The following is an 18,351-nucleotide window of genomic DNA, read 5'->3' on the forward strand; positions in this document are numbered from 1 at the left end:
GTAACTAGGAAAGAAACAAGGGACCATCTGTTGATTGTTACAAAAGACCCCACACTGTACTTTTTTTTGCCTAAGATTTTTGTCAACCCATCATAAAAAGACAAAAGAACCAAAACCAAAAGTTTCAGCACAAATGACCCAAGCTCAGCTCACTTCCTTGCTTAGCCCTTTAAAACTTCCTATTTCCTAACCTTGGTAAAACTGACCCTTGGTTGTAGACCCAAATCCCTATTCTCAAATAAATGCTTTCTTAATTACATTAGTCAGATTATTTCTTTGTCGACAATACCACTGAAGGAGGAGATGGAATTAGTGTAGTCACTTTGGTCATCTAGCACAGGCAGATTTATTTGATCACTTGCTAGCAACAGAATTTTATAACCAACATTTTTGCAAATATTAATTCAAAATGAAGAGTCCACGTTTTCCCATGTTAAAATAATCTCCTTTGATACTGAAGGTTGGTTATTTGAAAGCTAACTACAAATACAAAGAAAAAGAAATTTTTTCCTGATTTTATAAAAGGGAATAGACTTTCACCTCCTTATATTTCCTTTGGAAAACTTGCAGTAGTAAATCCCTTCTCTATCTAAGAAGTATATAGATCTTTTTAAAAGCTAGACTAATTTCTGGTCAATTTTACATCCTGGGATTGTCTTTCTTGGGAATCCTGGAACTATTCCTTTGAAATGTGAGTAGAAAGGAGGACAGTGGCCTTATAGCTCTACTATATGGAGGTTAGCCTAGGCACTTGGCTCTAAGTTATAACTTCCTTAAGTTTAATTTTTTCTTTGGCTAAAGAATTAATATCTATGTAATTACTACTGCCTGGTAATAAAAAGGGTGAGATTTTCGTATTTGCAATCTCTTTAGCAGATTGTCCACTAATGTTCATTATAGTCTACTGAATGTCAATTCACTAAAAAACTGTTTCCTTTTCCCTTCTATGTGGAGGGTTCCTTTTCCCTTCTATTTGGAGGGTTCACTCCAAATATATATATGTATGTGTGTATGTATATCACAATACTGCATGCTGCTGGTCACAATTTCCTCAACTAAGCAATCAACAACCTTGCTTTATATGTGTTAATATTTAAAGACATCTTATTTAAAATTATTGACTCATTAACATAGAACTCAGTGCCAACAACACTATAACTCATGCCTAAATGAAGCTTCTGTAGCACATGTATTTTCTCTGTAAGTTACATCACAGTATCACAGTCTTCTTGCAGTAGAACACTAGATAGCAATTCAGCACCACTTGGGGACCATCTTGGAGAAATTGCCAACAAAAAAAAGCACAAAAGTGCAAAAAAAAAAAAAAAAAAAAGGCCAAGTGGTACTATGACTACAACAAGGATGCTCATTTATAGTGTGAGAGCTGAAATAAGAGATAAGGGGGCAGACTGTCGTCTGTAGAACAGCTGGAAATGTGTGCACTGGGCATATTCACCAATAATTGTGAAAGTGTAACAAGTATTGATTTAGGGTTAAAAATAAATGTTAGCAGGTAGGCAAATTTACAAATATGGAATCAATGAATAATGAGGACTGACTATATATCTCTATGTATGTGTAAGTCCCTGCATGTATCTTTGTGAAGTCAGTGAGATTCCTTTGAAGGAGGATTAGGATATGCAACTCCAAAATGTGCCACATTGACAGGACAAATATTTTAAGCTAGAAGGAATCTGAGAAAAAGCAAGTACAAGAAAGACTCTCTGACCTCCCCCTTCTCCCCTGAAGCAGATCATAAGACCCTCATGTGACAGATGTCCTCCCTAAACTTAGAGGAAAGGAGAATCTTTATCTCTGAAGACAGAGGGATGCCAACAGGAGTCTGGGTTTCCCCTAGTTTACTACCCATTGGCTCTCTTTTTATCCTATCATGTTTTTCTGCAGCTTTCCATTCATTTAAATCCATTGAAAAAATAAACTAGGGCCTCCCCTGGTGGCGCAGCAGTTGAGTGCTGGGCTGCAAAGCTGCCCGCAGCCTCTGCAGCACCAGTTCGATCCCTGTCCACAGGGCGTGGGTCCCACATGGCGCAACAGACCTCTCCTGCCACGCCCGCTGCACCCCTCAGCAGTGTTTTGTCACTCTGCCTGTTCTGTTCCCCACTCTGGCTCTGGTGAATTCTCTCACCCTCCCATGCTTCTGACTGTACCCAGTGCTTTATAAATAAATAAATAAATCTTTAAAAAAAAAAAAACTAAACCATTTCTTCAGATTTTCACTTCCTTATGAAGGCTCCCAAGTCACATAAAATTTATATTAAATAAATGTGTATCCTTTTCTTATATTTATCTTTGTCAGTTTAATTTTCAGGCCCAGCCAGGGACCCTATGAAGGATGAGGAAAAGTTTTTCCTATCCTACAGCTTGTCTTCTGAATTTTTACCTCCCTTAATTTTCCACTTCCCAGTTGTTTCTTGACCAATATTCCCCATCTCGGTTAATACACCAGCAGCTATCTAGTTATTCAGGCCTTTTAAAAATAATTTTCCGGGTCTCCCCGGTGGTGCAGCTGTTGAGCGCTGGGTTGCGAAGCTGCCCCGCAGCCTCTGCAGCGCCGGTTTGATCCCTGGCTGCTCCCCAGCCACTGGAGGAGGGTCCCACATGGCGCGCAGACCTCTCCTGCCGCCCGCTGCTCCCCTCAGCAGTGTACTTTGGTCCTTCTGCCTGCTCTGCTCCCCGCTCTGGCTCTGGTGAATTCTCTCACCCTCCCGCGCTTTTGACTGTACCCAGTGCTTGTATAAATAAATAAATCTTCAAATTCTTTAAAAAAAAAAAATTTCCCCCCTCAGTGCCCATATCCAATCTATTTTCAAGTCCCATTAGTTCTTTCTCTAATAATCCCAAACGCTTTAACACTAACCTCCACTACTGCCACCTTTGACATTGTCACCACTATCTCTTATCCACACTCAAATAGCAACTCAGCCACTATTTTTTTACATTTAATACTTATACTATGGCATTGTCTTGTTTTTTCATTGTCCTTCTCCCTTCATGTAATCTCCACAAAGGCAGGGATCTTTCCAACTTGGTTTACCATTGTAACTCCAGTACCCACAATGTCAAGCAGAGAGTAAGTAGAGGCACTATAGGTAGCCAAAATGTCATGCTATAGTAAGAAGGGAAAATATATTAAATGAATGGTGAATGCATCCTTTCCAAACACTCTACTTCTTTTTTTTTCAGTTTCTAATCCACACTATCTTAGTTTAACTCAGTATGTAATTCCTGATGTCCAAAATACTTGCCTCTCACTATGGCATGTTAAAACATGAGGACCAATTTTTGAAACTCCTGAGTACATGATTTTCAAAGTCAAAAAAGGTACAAGTGGTAGATATGAATGGCTCACTGCATTCATTCTGGTGCTTTTAAAGTGCGATGAGTCTATATACTATTCAGGTTATAACTACTTCCAACAAAAATGTGGGGCTTGTCATCTTTAATTTCTATGATTTTCTTGCAATTCCTCCAGGACTTCCAAAGCTTATCTTCTAGTTAAAATCTTTGCTTTTTATTACATCAAACAACTACTTTTTTCTTGTTCTAATTTAAGGTTATTTAGCCAAATCCAAGGCAACAGAAACTTTTTTAACAGCCAAATTAGAAATATTCCTTCTAATGTCATCTCCATCCATCAACCTATAATTTTAGGATAAGCATGAAGTGAGCTGACAGGTAATGAAAATAGACAATAAAATATAAAACTCAAAGCTATAACTGGTAAAATATAATTACCTGGTGCTTTTCATAAGGGCTTTCTCCAGCTTCTTTACCTGATGTTTATAAAGTCTTAATTCATGTTGTGTGGGCCTGTAGAAAATAAATCAAATTGAATGAATTTATTGATAAAACTATAAGGATATTCAATAACAACAGAGTATACCATGCTACTTTCATAAATATGGTTATTAATCTTAAACTATTTTATAACTGCTAGTGAAGTGTTATAGCTCACTATTTCTTTTGTATATTCTCTACTCAAAACTTTTCAACCACTTTTTATCTTGATAATGAACTAATTGTTTTTAATGAAATATTTCAAATGTACAGAAAAGAATATAGAGGTATTATAAAACTCTACAGTTTCATAAAAGCAGAATATTAATTTGTTTCAAATCCTTTTACCTATTTGTATACCCCTCATTTTTTTATTACTTTCCTTCCCATTCCACAGGTAATCCCTACCATAAATTCACTAGTATTCATTCCCATGCATGTTTTAAAATACTTACTCTACACTTATATTACCATAAATGTACATATTATTGTGACAAGTTTTTAAACTTTATGGAAGTAGCTTATACATATCAGCCCCCTCTCCATTAAAGTATAAATGTTATGCAAAGCATACTTTTTCAGTCATTGTATTATTCCAAAGGATAGTGTTAAAGTTGTTCAATAAGTGTTTGTTGAATGAAAAGTCTCAAAAATGATCATTCCTTCTGATCACAAAAATCTACGAAGAGCTGGAGACTCAACAAAAACAAAGTAAATAATCCAGTAAAAAAAATGGACAGAAGAGCTAAAAAGGAACTTCTCCAAAGAGGAAATGGTAATGGCCAACAGGCATATGAAAAAATGTTCAGCATCAGGGCCTCCCTGGTGGTGCAAGGGGTTAAGATGCAACCCTATGAAGCAATCTGCAGCCACTGCAGCACGAGTTTGATCCCCGGCCAGGGAGCTACCCACTTGGTGCAGCAGACCTCTCCTGTCTCACCCGCTGCTCCCCTCAGCAGTGTATTTCAGTCGGTCCTCCTGTTCTGTTCTACACTCTGTCTCTAGTGAAGCCTCTCACCCTCCACACCTCTGGCCTGTGTCCCAGTTCTTGTATGCATAAATAAATAAATCTTTAAAATGTTCAGCATCACTTGTAATCAGGGAAATGCAAATCAAAACTACAATGGGATACCATCTTACACCAGTGAGAATGGCACGTATTAAAAAAACTATCTACAACAAATGCTGGCGAGGATGTGGAGAAAAAGGAACTCTCCTGCACTGCTGGTGGGAATGCAAACTGATCCAACCACTATGGAAAGCTGCGTGGAGACTCCTCAACCTACTAAAGATGGAGCTTCCATATGATCCAGCAATTCCACTCCTAGGTATTTACCCAAAGGACACAGAAACATTAATTCCAAAGGGCACCTGCACCCCTATGTTTATAGCAGCACTATTTACAGTAGCTAAGCTATGGAAACATCCCAAATGCCCAAAAATAGATGACTGGATCAAGAAGATGTGGTGCATATACATCATGGAGTATTACTCAGCAATCAAAAAGATAAACTCATGTAATTTGCAGCAACATGGATGGAGCTGGAAGGGATGATGCTAAGTGCAATAAGCCAGAAAGAAAAAGAAAAATACCAGATGGTCTCACTCATAGCAAGAATTTAGAGACCTAAATAAGGGACCTGGAAAATGACTAATTATAATAAAGTAAAAATCAAAGTCAACAAGCAACTATAAACCAGACACACACTATTGTGGGGGTGGTGAGGTGGGAGAAGAGGGGGGGAAGGATTAGGGTCAAAATAAGGGGGGTGGGAATTGTATGGGGAATATAACCAAGATGAAAATGCATACACTGTGCAAAAATGAAAAATGATGTAAGAAATATATAAAATGAATTTTAAAAAATGATCATTCCTTTATTACTTAAGGATATCAATGCATAGGTATCCTTCTGTAGGTATAACATACATATAAATATATACACCTATATATCCTACCTACAGGTATATCTCTCTCTATATATTATATATAGATATATATAGGTATATCTCTCTATATGTATTAGAGATATATTATGTATAGAGATATATATAGACATCTGTATACAGTGTATATGCAATTATTATATATATATATAAATATATACCTTTTTGTTGTATGCCATTTAAATGTTTTGATTCTCTTCTCCTCCCATAACATAGAAATAAGATAAGTAATAAGGCATTCTAAAGTAATCTGGGAATGGGAAACCTGCTGGTATAAAACTGATTCCACTCGATTTCTGACCCAATTTAATCTTCTTCAGTGTGGACTCCTTTTTTCTTACTTCCCTATCCTATTTAGACATTCTTGTTTCTTCCATCATGAGAGACAAGTGACTAAAATGAGAAGTATGAGGTCTCCAAGGTTAGTTTTACAGTAAAGGAGTTTGAATGATCACTGAATATCTCAAGAATTGATATATATTTATTTTCCAAAGGATAAGTAAAAATTACAAGTTTCTCTCACCTGGTTTCCAAAGCTTTTTGGAGATTCAGCTTTTCACTTAAAAGTACATCAATCTTAGAGTTTGCTTCCTTCAGTTCATTCTGCAATGACTATAAACACATTCCACAGAAAAACAGTTAACTTTCCTAAGAGATTATTTTACTTTAATAGAAAAGTATTTATTAGTCATGCCATCCCATACCATTAGAAGGCCTTTATAAGTTGGTGAGGCATTCAGAATTCTGTAATCCTTTTCTTCTTCTGACTGACTTTCATCTTCTTTATATTGCCTATGAAAAGATACATGCATTGTACTTCTTATGAAAAGAAAAAAAATCTAGCTAACAGAATTTAAGTCAAATTACAACAAGGGTTTAAAGACCTATATATTAATTAAAATTCAAGCCAGGGGCCTCCCCAGTGGCACAGCGGTTGAGCGCTGGGTTGTGAAGCTGCCCACAGTCTCTGCAGCGCCGGTTCGATCCCCAGCTGCTCCCCAGCCACCGGAGGAGGGTCCCACATGGCGCGCAGACCTCTCCTGCTGCCCGCTGCTCCCCTCAGCAGTGTACTTCGGTCCTTCTGCCTGCTCTGCTCCCCGCTCTGGCTCTGGTGAATTCTCTCACCCTCCCGCACTTCTGACTGTACCCAGTGCTTGTATAAATAAATAAATAAATATTTAAAAAAAAAATTCAAGCCAAATTTCCTACTTTTTCTTACAGAGAATGGTATTAGAACACACTATTATATATAAACTAAATATTAATATACTAATATTATAGTATGTATCAGTTCACTCCTTAATTAGAATGCAAGATCCATGAGGACGAGACTGTCTTGCTCACCACTATATCTCACTGTAAGAGTACGGGGCATAAGAATGGGGTTAAAAAAATACTCGGTGAATGAATAAACACGTTGTTTTTTTTCTGACTAGTACTTTTAGATCAACAAAAAACATGAAAAAAAATGTAAAGTATAAGTGGAAAAAGCAACAGATTTAATAGTCCCAATTCAATTCTTGATACCACCATTAACCAGTTGTTTTCTGAATAGGTCAATCACTTAAAATTTGTTTTCTCACATGTAAAACAGAGATACTATTACATCTATCTCACAGAACTGGTGTGAAAGTAAATGAGATATTAAAATACTCAGTGATCTACAAAATGCTAAAAAATCAGCACTACATTTTTAATAATCCTGTTAAACTAACACTGGGCTCTTCGACGTAGTAACCAAGTTTCATGTGGGTAATAAGCACCTGAAATATAGCTGACTGAAGAACTAAACTTTTATTTTTATTAAAAATTAAAAACTGAAGCAGTGTAAAATATTTTTTCTGTTAAACACAACTTTATTATTTAGAACTATAGTCCTTCCCTTAACTGTTACATCAGGTAACATATTACCATTGTAGCCTCCTATGCACTGGGAATGTGCATGGTTTGTAGTACTACATATACATACCACCAGTTTAGTCTCCTCCATGAATTAATTCAATTCAAATGATTTTTTTTTTTGTAATATTGTAGTGCTTACTGAACACTGTAGTGGTCATTTATCTACTGTTGTTTATGGTGATGCCAGTATAAATCAGATTTGATAAATTGATATACTTATTTTAGTTATAAGAACTATTTTTCTAGTTTAAAAAATGACTATGGACAGATTTTTTTTTAACAGAATCAAATGGAAATAATGGCATCCAACACAGTATAACCCTTAAAAAAAATTCCAAATGAATGCTATTATAGTTTGCTGTAAAACAGAATAAGAAACCTACTGGTTCACAAATGACAAAAAGAAAAAAGTTAAACTGGACTTCAACAAAATTTTAAAATTCTTGTACTTCTAAGGACATCAAGAACAAAAAGCCAACCCACAGAATGGGAGATGTTAGCAAAATTGATAAAGTACTTGTATCTTGACTACACAGAGAACTCTTACAACTCAGCAATACAAAGACAAATAATTCAATTAAAAAAATAAGCAACCTCTCAATAAAAGATATGCAAATTAACAATAAGCATATGAAAAGGCACTCAACATCTTTTTTTTTTTTAAAGACTTATTTATGCAAGAGCTGGGGTACAGGCTAGAGGTGCGGGAGGGTGAGAGGATTCACCAGAGATAGAGCGGGGAGCAGAACTGGCAGATGGACCGAAAGCACTACTGAGGGGAGCAGCAAGAAAGACGGGAGAGGTCTGCTGCGCCATGCGGGTATCTCCCTGGCCAGCCAGGAATTGAATCCGCACTGCAGAGGCTGCGGACAGCTTCACAGTGCTGTGCTCATCCCGCTGCACCAACACTCAACATCTTTAGTCCTTAGGGAAATGCAAATCAAAAACACAATGAGGGCCGCCCTCATGGCACAAGGGTTAACACAGCACTGTGAAGCTATTTGCAGCTTCAGCAGTAGGAGTTCAATTCCCCTGTCTGGCCAGTGAGCTACCCACATGGCACAGGACCTCTCTTGTCTCCCATTGCTCCCCTCAGCAGTGTACTTCAGTCAGTCTGCCTGTTTCCCACTCTGTCTCTGGTGAATCCTCTCACCCCCCCGCACCTCTGGCCTGTACCCGTTATTGTATGCATAAATAAATCTTTAAAAAAAAACCACAATAAGATACCACTTCAGTCCACTAGCATGGCTAAAATTTAAAAGACAAATAATAAGTGTTGATGAGAATGTGAAGAAACTGCAATCCCCATACATTGCTAGCAGAAATGGAAAATACAGCTTCTTTTTAAAACAGATTGATAGTTTGTTAAAATGTTAAACAATTAGTGTTACCATGTGATTCCACAATTCTACACCTAAGTACATATCCAAGAGAAATGAAAACATGGCTATACAAATTCTTCTAAACATGATACAGCAGCATTATTCATGACGCCAAACTAGTAACAACCCTAACATCCATCAACTGACAAAAGGATAAACAAAATGAAGAATTAGCCAGTACTAGATTATTATTCAGACATAAAAAGGAATAAAGTACTGATGCATTATTTATAATATGGATGATCCTTGAAAACATTATGAAAAGTAAAAGCCAGTCACAAATGATCACATATTGTATGATTTGAAATATATTGATGTAAAATGACTAAAACAGGAATATCCATAGGAAAAGTAGACTAGGCACTGTGTAGGGACTGCACTGCAAGGATGTGAAGTCACAGGGTAGAGGAAGTGGGGAACAATTGTTAATGAGCATGAGGTTTCTCAATGGGCTTATATACATGTTCTAAAATTGATGATGGTGGCACAAATGTGAATATAATACAACCATTGTATAGTATACTTTAAACAGTGACTTAAGTGGATTATATCTCAATAAAGTTGTTTGTTTCAAGTTTATTATATAAAGATATTTTAGGAAAATAAACTGAATATGCAGAGGCATTTTCAGCAAATACACAGTGAATTTGATAAGTTTCTTGTCAACAATCAAAAAAGAATAAAAATTAAACAGTAAAATCAGAATTAATTATCTGACAAAAAATTTTTAAATGATTTTTTTGTAGTGTCTGAGTTTCTGATTTTGGCTAGCTACTAAACATTTTGAAGTCATACACAAAAAAAAATTTTCAGATGAAATGGTAAATTATTTCAATTATAGAAATTTTATATGAAAATTATGAGGAAACTGAAACAAATTTTATAAAATGTGAAAAATATTCAATTAAGCAAACAACCTGTAGGAAAAAAGAACCTTTCTTATATCAATTGACTCAAATTTGCAACTACTTTTTTTTTTCTTTTTTTTTTCAAGATTTACTTATTTATTTATTTATACAAGCACTGGGTACAGTCAGAAGCACAGGAGGGTGAAAGAATTCACCAGAGCCAGAGCGGGGAGCAGAGCAGGCAGAAGGACCAAAGTACACTGCTGAGGGGAGCAGCGGGCAGCAGGAGAGGTCTGTGCGCCATGTGGGACCCTTCTCTGGTGGCCAGAGAGCAGCCGGGGATCGAACCAGCGCTGCAGAGGCTGTGGGCAGCTTCGCAACCCAGCGCTCAACCGCTGCTCCACCGGGGAGGCCCTACTTTTCTTGATCTGTAGATGAATTGTGCATTCAACAAATACCTTAGAAATGGGAGGGATTGGGGTCAAAATAAAGGGGTTGCAATTGCTTGGGGAATATAAAAATAAAAAAATTAAAATTTAAAAAAAAAAAAAAAGAAATGTTTTGTCTCATCAGTGTAAAAAAAATAACAACAGGGGCCTCCCTGGTGGCGCAGCGGTTGAGCGCTGGGTTGCGAAGCTGCCCACAGCCTCTGCAGAGCCGGTTCGATCCCCGGCTGCTCCCCAGCCACCGGAGGAGGGTCCCACATGGTGCGCAGACCTCTCCTGCCATGCCCACTGCTCCCCTCAGCAGTGTATTTCGTCAGTCTGTCTATTCTGCTCCCCGCTCTGGCTCTGGTGAATTCTCTCACCCTCCCGCACTTTTGACTGTACCCCGTGCTTGTATGAATAAATAAATCTCTAAAAAAAAAAAAATCAAGGGCCTCCCTGGTGGCGCAAGGGATTAAGATGCACCCTGTAAAGCTATCTACAGCCACTGCAGCACGAGTTTGATCCCCAGCCAGGGACTACCCACATGGCATGGCAGACTTCTCCTGACTTGCCCACTGCTCCCCTCAGCAGTGTATTTCAGATAATCCACCTGTTCTGTTCTCCACTTTGTCTCTGGTGAATCCTCTCACCCCCCACATCTCTGGCCTGTACCCCGGCTCTTGTATGCATAGATAAATCTTTAAAAAAAAAAAATCAAACCATGGTATTATATGTTTTTGAATTTTACATCTCTTTCGAAGAATTTCAGCTAGATCATTATTTTTTATCACAACTGAAGGTGTTTCAGATTTATTAAAAGTTCAGATTTACTGGATTTTTTAAAGCACTGTTTCCTTTCTTATTGTTTTGTTATATTGTATTACACATACTGAAAATATCTGTGTTGTTTTCTGAAGCAGACTATGAAAAATGTCATGGATAAAATTATTAAAATTATTTAGTATGTGTATACAAATGCTATGTCTGTGTGGAACTGTTGAAAGAAACAGAAGATAGTGAATTTAATGATCTTGTATACTTTGCCAATGCTTTCTGGTTGTTGAGTCATGCAAGAGTTACAAAACTGCTACTATTGTAAGAAAACACTTATATTAAAATACCTTAAATTATTTGGTCTTACATATCTTTCAGTTATTTCAGGTTAGTCAAAGACCACTGTTGTAAGCTTTACCCTTTATTTCCTTAATCAGAGTTGACAAGTGTGTTTTACCATATATGCTTAAATTTTTCACTAAGACATTTTACCTTTAGCTCATATAAATCTACATAGTAATTATGTTGTACTTTGGTAGGCAGCTAATCTACTCCTAAGTACTTTATGGATATACTCAGTAAGTAATGAGACAACATCAGTAGAACAAGTTGTAATACTTCCACAAAATAAAAGTAAACACTATTTTTGCTGTGATCAACACTTTGGTTATAATTAAATATTTTAATATAAATGCAAAATACATTTTAACATTAGTTAAGATACAGTCTTTAATATTCTTCACAAAAAAGAATTTCATAGTTATATATTAGATTTCCAAAGCTCATTTAGTGTCAAACAGGTATAAAAACTTTTAGTGTGATTCATGTGTAACTGGGTAATAACTTTAAACATTTAATTTTTAATTTAATATAGGATTAATTGTACCTTTGCTTCTGAAATTTTCTGATTTTAGATTCATAGTAATCAATTAGGCAAAGCAACCTAGAAAACAAGATAAATTGAATTATTTTCAAAAGGTGGTACTGGAATATTACACAATTTCAAATTACAGTGATAAAGATACAGATTGAGCAAGTTATTAAAAATGTATATGATTGTCAGAATTATACTAATCCATACATTTTGTTAATTTCAACATAGATTAAAAAATAATCAAACGCTATCTCAATATATTAAATGCATGTTTCCTTTCCTCAATACTTCTACCTCTAGCAATCATTCCCAAAGAAATATTTGCCCAGAGTTCTTACGATGAACAAAACTGCTCAATTCACCTTTGAGAAAGTGAAAACACAGAGTGATCTAAATATTCAACATGGGAAAAGTTAAATAATGAATATCCATATTATAGAAAACAATAAAATAGAAAGAAATAATGTATATTTGTATGTCCTAATCATTGATAAAGGAAAATGTTGATTACCAGCATTATTTTGGTAAAAGAAGTATACGTGAATTTACATATATATTGAAAAAGAACTCTATAGGTTCTTTTTTTTTTTTTTAAGATTTTTTATTTATACAATAGCTGGGGTATAGTCCGGAAGTGCAGGAGGGTGAGAGGATTCACCAGGGACAGAGCAGAGAGCAGGAAAGGCAAACGGACTGAAAACACTGCTGAGGGGAGCAGCGGGCACGACAGGAAAGGTCTGCCGAGCCATGTGGGAATCTCCCTGGCTGGGCGGGAAACAAACCCGCACTGCAGAGGCTGCGGATAGCTTCATAGCACTGCGCTCAACCCGCTGCGCCACCGGGGAGGCCAATCTACAGGTTCTTAACTGGTGGGTATCATAACCTGTGGGACAATGTTGACTGTCACACTGTCAAGTTGGAGAAGGGGTAGGACATTAAAAGTTCTTCAGTGAACATTACAACCTTATACAATGAACTATCTCAAAATGTCAGAAGCACTACTGTTGTGAAATGCTAGAAAGAACACACATCATAGCAAAATTGCAAAGCAATCTGCACTATTTCTCTGCTATCCTGGGAAACTTACCCATCTTCTTTTTCACAGCAAACTCAGACAATAGTACTTTTAATGTAATTTCCTGGGCTATTCTTTCTCTTCAACCTTTTCCCATTCTAATACATACCAGCCTTCATATTAGTCCTGCAAATATGCTTTTGGTCTTATCTCCTTCACAAGTCCTCTCACTATCTGCTTTCCCTTTACGCTGCCATTTCATTTCTTTCCTTTCATAGCACACTTCATTCACATACATGATTGTCACCTATTATTACCTTCAATAAATTTAAGGAAGCACTTATCTGTAAAACTGGAAATTCTGAATAAGACAGTGAAGAGGCAAATCAAACTGATAAGACAGTATGTAACCTTCTGACCACCCTCTCTTTGAAATACATTGTTTCTTGGTTATGCTGACATCCAAACATAACTCCTTCTGCCTCTTCTTTATCTGAAATTTGAAACTTCTCTATAGTTCAACCTTCTTGATTTTCCCCAAACCTAGCTTGAGATCTGGTTATCTCAGACTCCTCTCTTTCTTTCAAAATCTACAGTTAATCAGTCTGGAAAATTCCTGCCCACCTCTTCAGTTATCTCTTCTTTCTGTTGGCCTAAATGGCAGTCACCTAGACTGTTAACTTACTAACATGTCTCTGTGGGATTAATTTCTTCACTCAGAAATTGAGAATTTTTATCTTGCTATATATAAAGTAGAACTGAACTCTTCAGCCTGGAGATTAAGCCCCTCAAATTTCCAGCATATCTTTCCTTCTATATTGTCTCCTATTTACCATCAACTATACTTCATAGGCTTCAGACCTCTTGGGCAACTTGCCATTCCCAAATACATTGTTTTCCTGCCACCATACTTCTTTAAAATGTCCTTTCCCTCACCTCTTCCTATTAAAATTCTATAGTACCTAGTAGTTTGGTTTAAAATTTGGCTTTTTCATGAAGTCTTTCTGGTCATGCCCATCTTCTTCAAAGGAAACTAATCTCTCCTGCCAAACCAACTTAGTCTCCTATTTGCATCATCATCAGCACATACCATAATCTACGTTATAGTTTACTTATCTCAGTATGTATCTACCCAACTAGACTATCAGACCTGTAAATGCAAAAATCATGGTTTTGCTAATCTATTTGCCCTAGATTGCTTTGCCTAGTCCCTCTAACTTTGGATAACAGCTGTTAATGGCTATAATGTAACTCATGCATTTCTACGAAGGTAAATTCCCAATTTTTAAATTCTGTGCCTCAAACTGAAAATTTTCTTCATAAAAAATCAAATAGGGGCCTCCCCTGGTGGCGCAGTGGTTGAGCACTGGGCTGCAAAGCTGCCCGCAGCCTCTGCAGCACCGGTTTGATCCCCGGCCACCAGCAAGGGTCCCACATGGTGCACAGACCTCTCCTGCCGCCTGCTGCTTCCCTCAGCAGTATACTTCGGTCCTTCTGCCTGTTCTGCTCCCCACTCTGGCTCTGGTGAATTCTCTCACCCTCCCGTGCTTCTGACTGTACCTAGTGCTCGTAAATAAATAAATCTTAAAAAAAAAAAAATCAAATAGGGTGAAGAATCTCTAGGTGATCACACAAATTCATACCTAGTTTGAATTCATTTAGCAAATGGTTAAGATGTCTCAATACTCTTTCTCTAGCCCTCTCAAATTCATTCTAATTGTTTTTATCCCCCCTCCACCTCTTCACTATCTTCTTTCTCCTACAGGATTTATCTTTCTCTTTCCTTTTTTTTCTTTCTTATCCCTATTATTCTTTCTTTGCTACTTCTTATTCATACCTATTCTCACTGTATTCTGTCATTGTAATTATTCATTATAGTTTATTTTTATTTTGTCCTTGCACCTACTTCAAAAAGATGAAAACTGTATGTGTAGATATGTAGTAAGACTCGATGTTATGGAAAGGTTCTTGAAAACAACTTTAAGCAAAATGATGTATAATGAAGGCAGGTCTTTGAATAATATCATTTTGCTCAACATGGGCAGGGATTGTTTCTTTCTCATTAACATAACAAAGCAACACGGAACAAAATCACATTATTGGAGCATCTGCTATATATATGTATATATGTGTATATATACGTATGCATTCTCTCAATTATCAAAAAAGTCTTTGGTTTAGCTGGTATAATGTATATAAGAGATCATTTATTTTTACATTAAAATAGAAATACCTAATTAGTAAAGATACTAAATCCTACTATGCAAGTACTGAGGCTAGTTAAAATGCATTAAGTCTGTATCTGTAAAGTGAAAAAAATAAATGCTACTTCTTGCAAAAAGAGGAAGTATGAATATCCATATTGCTTGTATTTGCTAAAGATAACCTGAAACATGGATAGTAGTAGGTAAGGAATAAGGTTAAGGAGACAGTAATGAAAACACAATTTAAGTAATTATTGTTTTGGCTTTGGAATTGCAGAAATGCATATATATTCAAAAGTAAATAATTAAAAAGTACTCCCTGAAATTGAAAACAAATTGAAACAAGTAAACTTAACTGCATATTATTGATCATTTGGTGATACACAAACACACATAGAAAACTATCCATAATGGAATATATTATTCATACTGGAATATATATTGTTAAAGATCCTTGTAAAGAAATTTAAATTTCACTCAGGAGGCCTATTGTTAGCAGTAATTCTGGTATTTTTATCTTGAAACTATTTTTACATATTACAGGATATAGCAAATAAAAATTATGTCCTTAGTAATAAAATTTTTCAGTGTGAAAGAGTTAAAAATTAAAATCAGATCAGAGATCCTATAATGTCATCTACAGCTAGAAAAAAAAAATTGACCCCCCCCCACCCGCCCACCCCAGAATGTAGTTCCAAATACTCTCCACTGGAAAAGTCTGATGTCAATGACAGCGTATAATAAATAAGCAACTCCAATACCCAAACTGTGGTCTCTGAGTCATCATTTCTGACTTAAAAGAACCCTAACTCCTTTTGAGTAATGTGTAATTAATTTTAAATTTAATTTTAAATGTTTAATGTTCGGGCCTCCCTGGTGGCGCATGGGGTTAAGATGCAAACTATGAAGCTATCTGCAACCACTGCACCACGAGTTCGATCCCCGGCCAGCCGGGGAGCAACCCACATGGCGCAGACCTCTCCTGACTCGCCTGCTGCTCCCCTCAGCAGTGTATTTCAGTCAATCCGCCTGTTCTGTTCCCCACTCTGTTGCCTCTCACCCCCCACACGTCCGGCCTATACCCCAGTTCTTGTATGCATAAATAATCTTTGAAAAAATAAAATGTTTAATGTTCATTTTAACATATATGATTCCATTCTTCAACAAAGCTCTAGGACAAAAAAGGTACAAGATGTACACTCTTGCCTAAAACCAAGAAATTTAACAAGGATTAATAGAGTTCAGTCAAAAAAATATAGTACTACCATGAAAAAGTTCCCAATAATCAGAGAGAGGATAGCTTTATTTGCAAACCCATGAGTGATTTTTAAAAAAAAAAAAAAAGAGAGAGAGGGACCAAGCCACAAATAAACAATCTTATTGCTTGTCATCAGAAATCACCACGGTATCAAGTCCTCTCTTTAAAGAGTGGAGATTAAGATGAAAGAACTGAGCACTGATTGTGCTGATACTACCTTCTCTGTAACAAACCACATAGGGCATTAATTATTATTAATTAATAGTCCCTAGTCAATAGGAAAGATTGGTTTTTTAATGGGCGGAATCCAGGGCATTTATTTATTATTATTATTATTATTATTAATATTATTAATAGTCCCTAGTCAATAGGAAAGGTTGGTTTTTTAATGGGAGGAATCCAGAAAATAAAAAATAAAAAAGGAAAATAGCAGAATTGAAAAAAATCACCATTTTGCAAGATAATAGAAGGGTCAGACTGTTTCCATTTAATCTCCTGAACAATCTTAGCACCCCAAGAGTGGCTCAAGTAGACATTATGTGCCTCCTGATGTTCAAATAGCACAATTACCATGCCTAAATTTTGCCAAAAATACTCGAATCTAAATTTACCACAAACTTCTGGCTTAGAAGAAATACAGTAAACAGAAGAGTAAACTAAATGACATAAGAAAGCAAATAGACAAATATACCATGTACTTCTCCCGGACAACTGACCAGTTTCTTTGACATGTTAATGACAAAAAAAAAAAAAAAAAAGCAGAGAAGAGGGACGAGAAAATTCCTCCAATTTATAAGAGCTAGCTATTCCCAAGACAAAAGAAATTCAGTTTTTTAAAAAATAATGAATCCAGCATCTAGCTACATATTAATTTATGTAGTAAACATTACTGTCTATCCAAGATGGTATTAGGAACTCTTTGGCAGAGATAGGAAAACACTCTGTTTTGAGTGGCAATGCGTTCTTCGTCCGCCTTTGTTAATCTATAGATATCCTTTTGCAAAGAAGTAATAGTTTCTTGTTGTTCCATTCGGTTTTTCTTATAACGCTGACATTTATCCTGCAAGAAATTTTTTAAGAAACATAATTATGATGTCCTAACAATGTCGTACATAAAGACATCTTCACAGTTTCTATCAAGCTGCTTCACTCAAGAACTTCAGTATTGAGGTTGTTTTTAATTGGGTGTAAGTTCCAGGAGCATTAATATGTCATAATTGCAAAATAGTTGTAAAGTGTGGGAATACAATGCTTATAGTTGCATGGCTATTAAGAGTTTTATCACTGCATTACAAGATCATCACTAATTCATAACAAATTTAAAAATCTCTATAAAACTGATATAATTTTATGTGTAGGTTTAAAAGAAAACAGTAATCAGGAAAGGACTAGGAATTAAGATTCTTATGTCATCAATAATTCAGGATTTTTACAAGGAACATAAATCTTGGACACTCTTCTACCTTCAGTGAAATACCATTGGCCTGGCTACTCAATTTCCTACTTCTGTCCTTCACTGCCCTTTGAAAACTCATGGTCCACAGTGCCACCACAGTTATTAATATATTTTTCATAAAGCTCAGAAAGAAACCCTATCCCCAATTGTTACTAGAACATACTACTTTCAGAAGAAGATGCCATGTTTAAACACATACTCACCTGCCTATAATGCTGAGTGTGCTGATAGAGAACCTCAGGGAAAAGAGGACTAGCTTCTGGTACCATACCATTCCCCAATAACCATCAGTTACACCCAGGACTGATAGTCTATCTCCACCCACCCTGGAAGCCAGTTAGGGCCTTTGTAGTCAAATGACATGGGTGCTAGTTTCACCTCTTCTATAATTTAGCCATGAAACTAAAATAAAAGACAGGCTTCGTAAAGTTGCATGATATAAGGTCAATATACAAGAATCAACCAC

At 36.3% G+C, this 18,351-nt stretch overlaps 1 protein-coding gene across 2 annotated transcripts in view; it reads right to left on the reverse strand.

The window, feature by feature from the left end:
• CEP70 (centrosomal protein 70) overlaps window positions 1-18,351 on the reverse strand; it is a gene marked incomplete at both ends in the record, with an annotated part of 51,332 nt that overhangs the window by 17,341 nt on the left and 15,640 nt on the right. The window contains 5 exons of one of the 2 annotated variants that reach the window (XM_084232027.1): window positions 3,757-3,831; window positions 6,268-6,356; window positions 6,449-6,575; window positions 11,965-12,021; window positions 17,320-17,489. In XM_084232027.1, coding sequence (XP_084088153.1) covers window positions 3,757-3,831; window positions 6,268-6,356; window positions 6,449-6,575; window positions 11,965-12,021; window positions 17,320-17,489 — 518 coding nt within the window. The remainder of the gene's footprint in view (window positions 1-3,756; window positions 3,832-6,267; window positions 6,357-6,448; window positions 6,576-11,964; window positions 12,022-17,319; window positions 17,490-18,351) is intronic. The other variant, XM_084232026.1, reaches the window with a different exon arrangement.

The sequence above is a fragment of the Talpa europaea genome (assembly GCF_964194135.1).
Source record: "Talpa europaea genome assembly, chromosome: 4".
Lineage (NCBI taxonomy): Eukaryota > Metazoa > Chordata > Mammalia > Eulipotyphla > Talpidae > Talpa > Talpa europaea.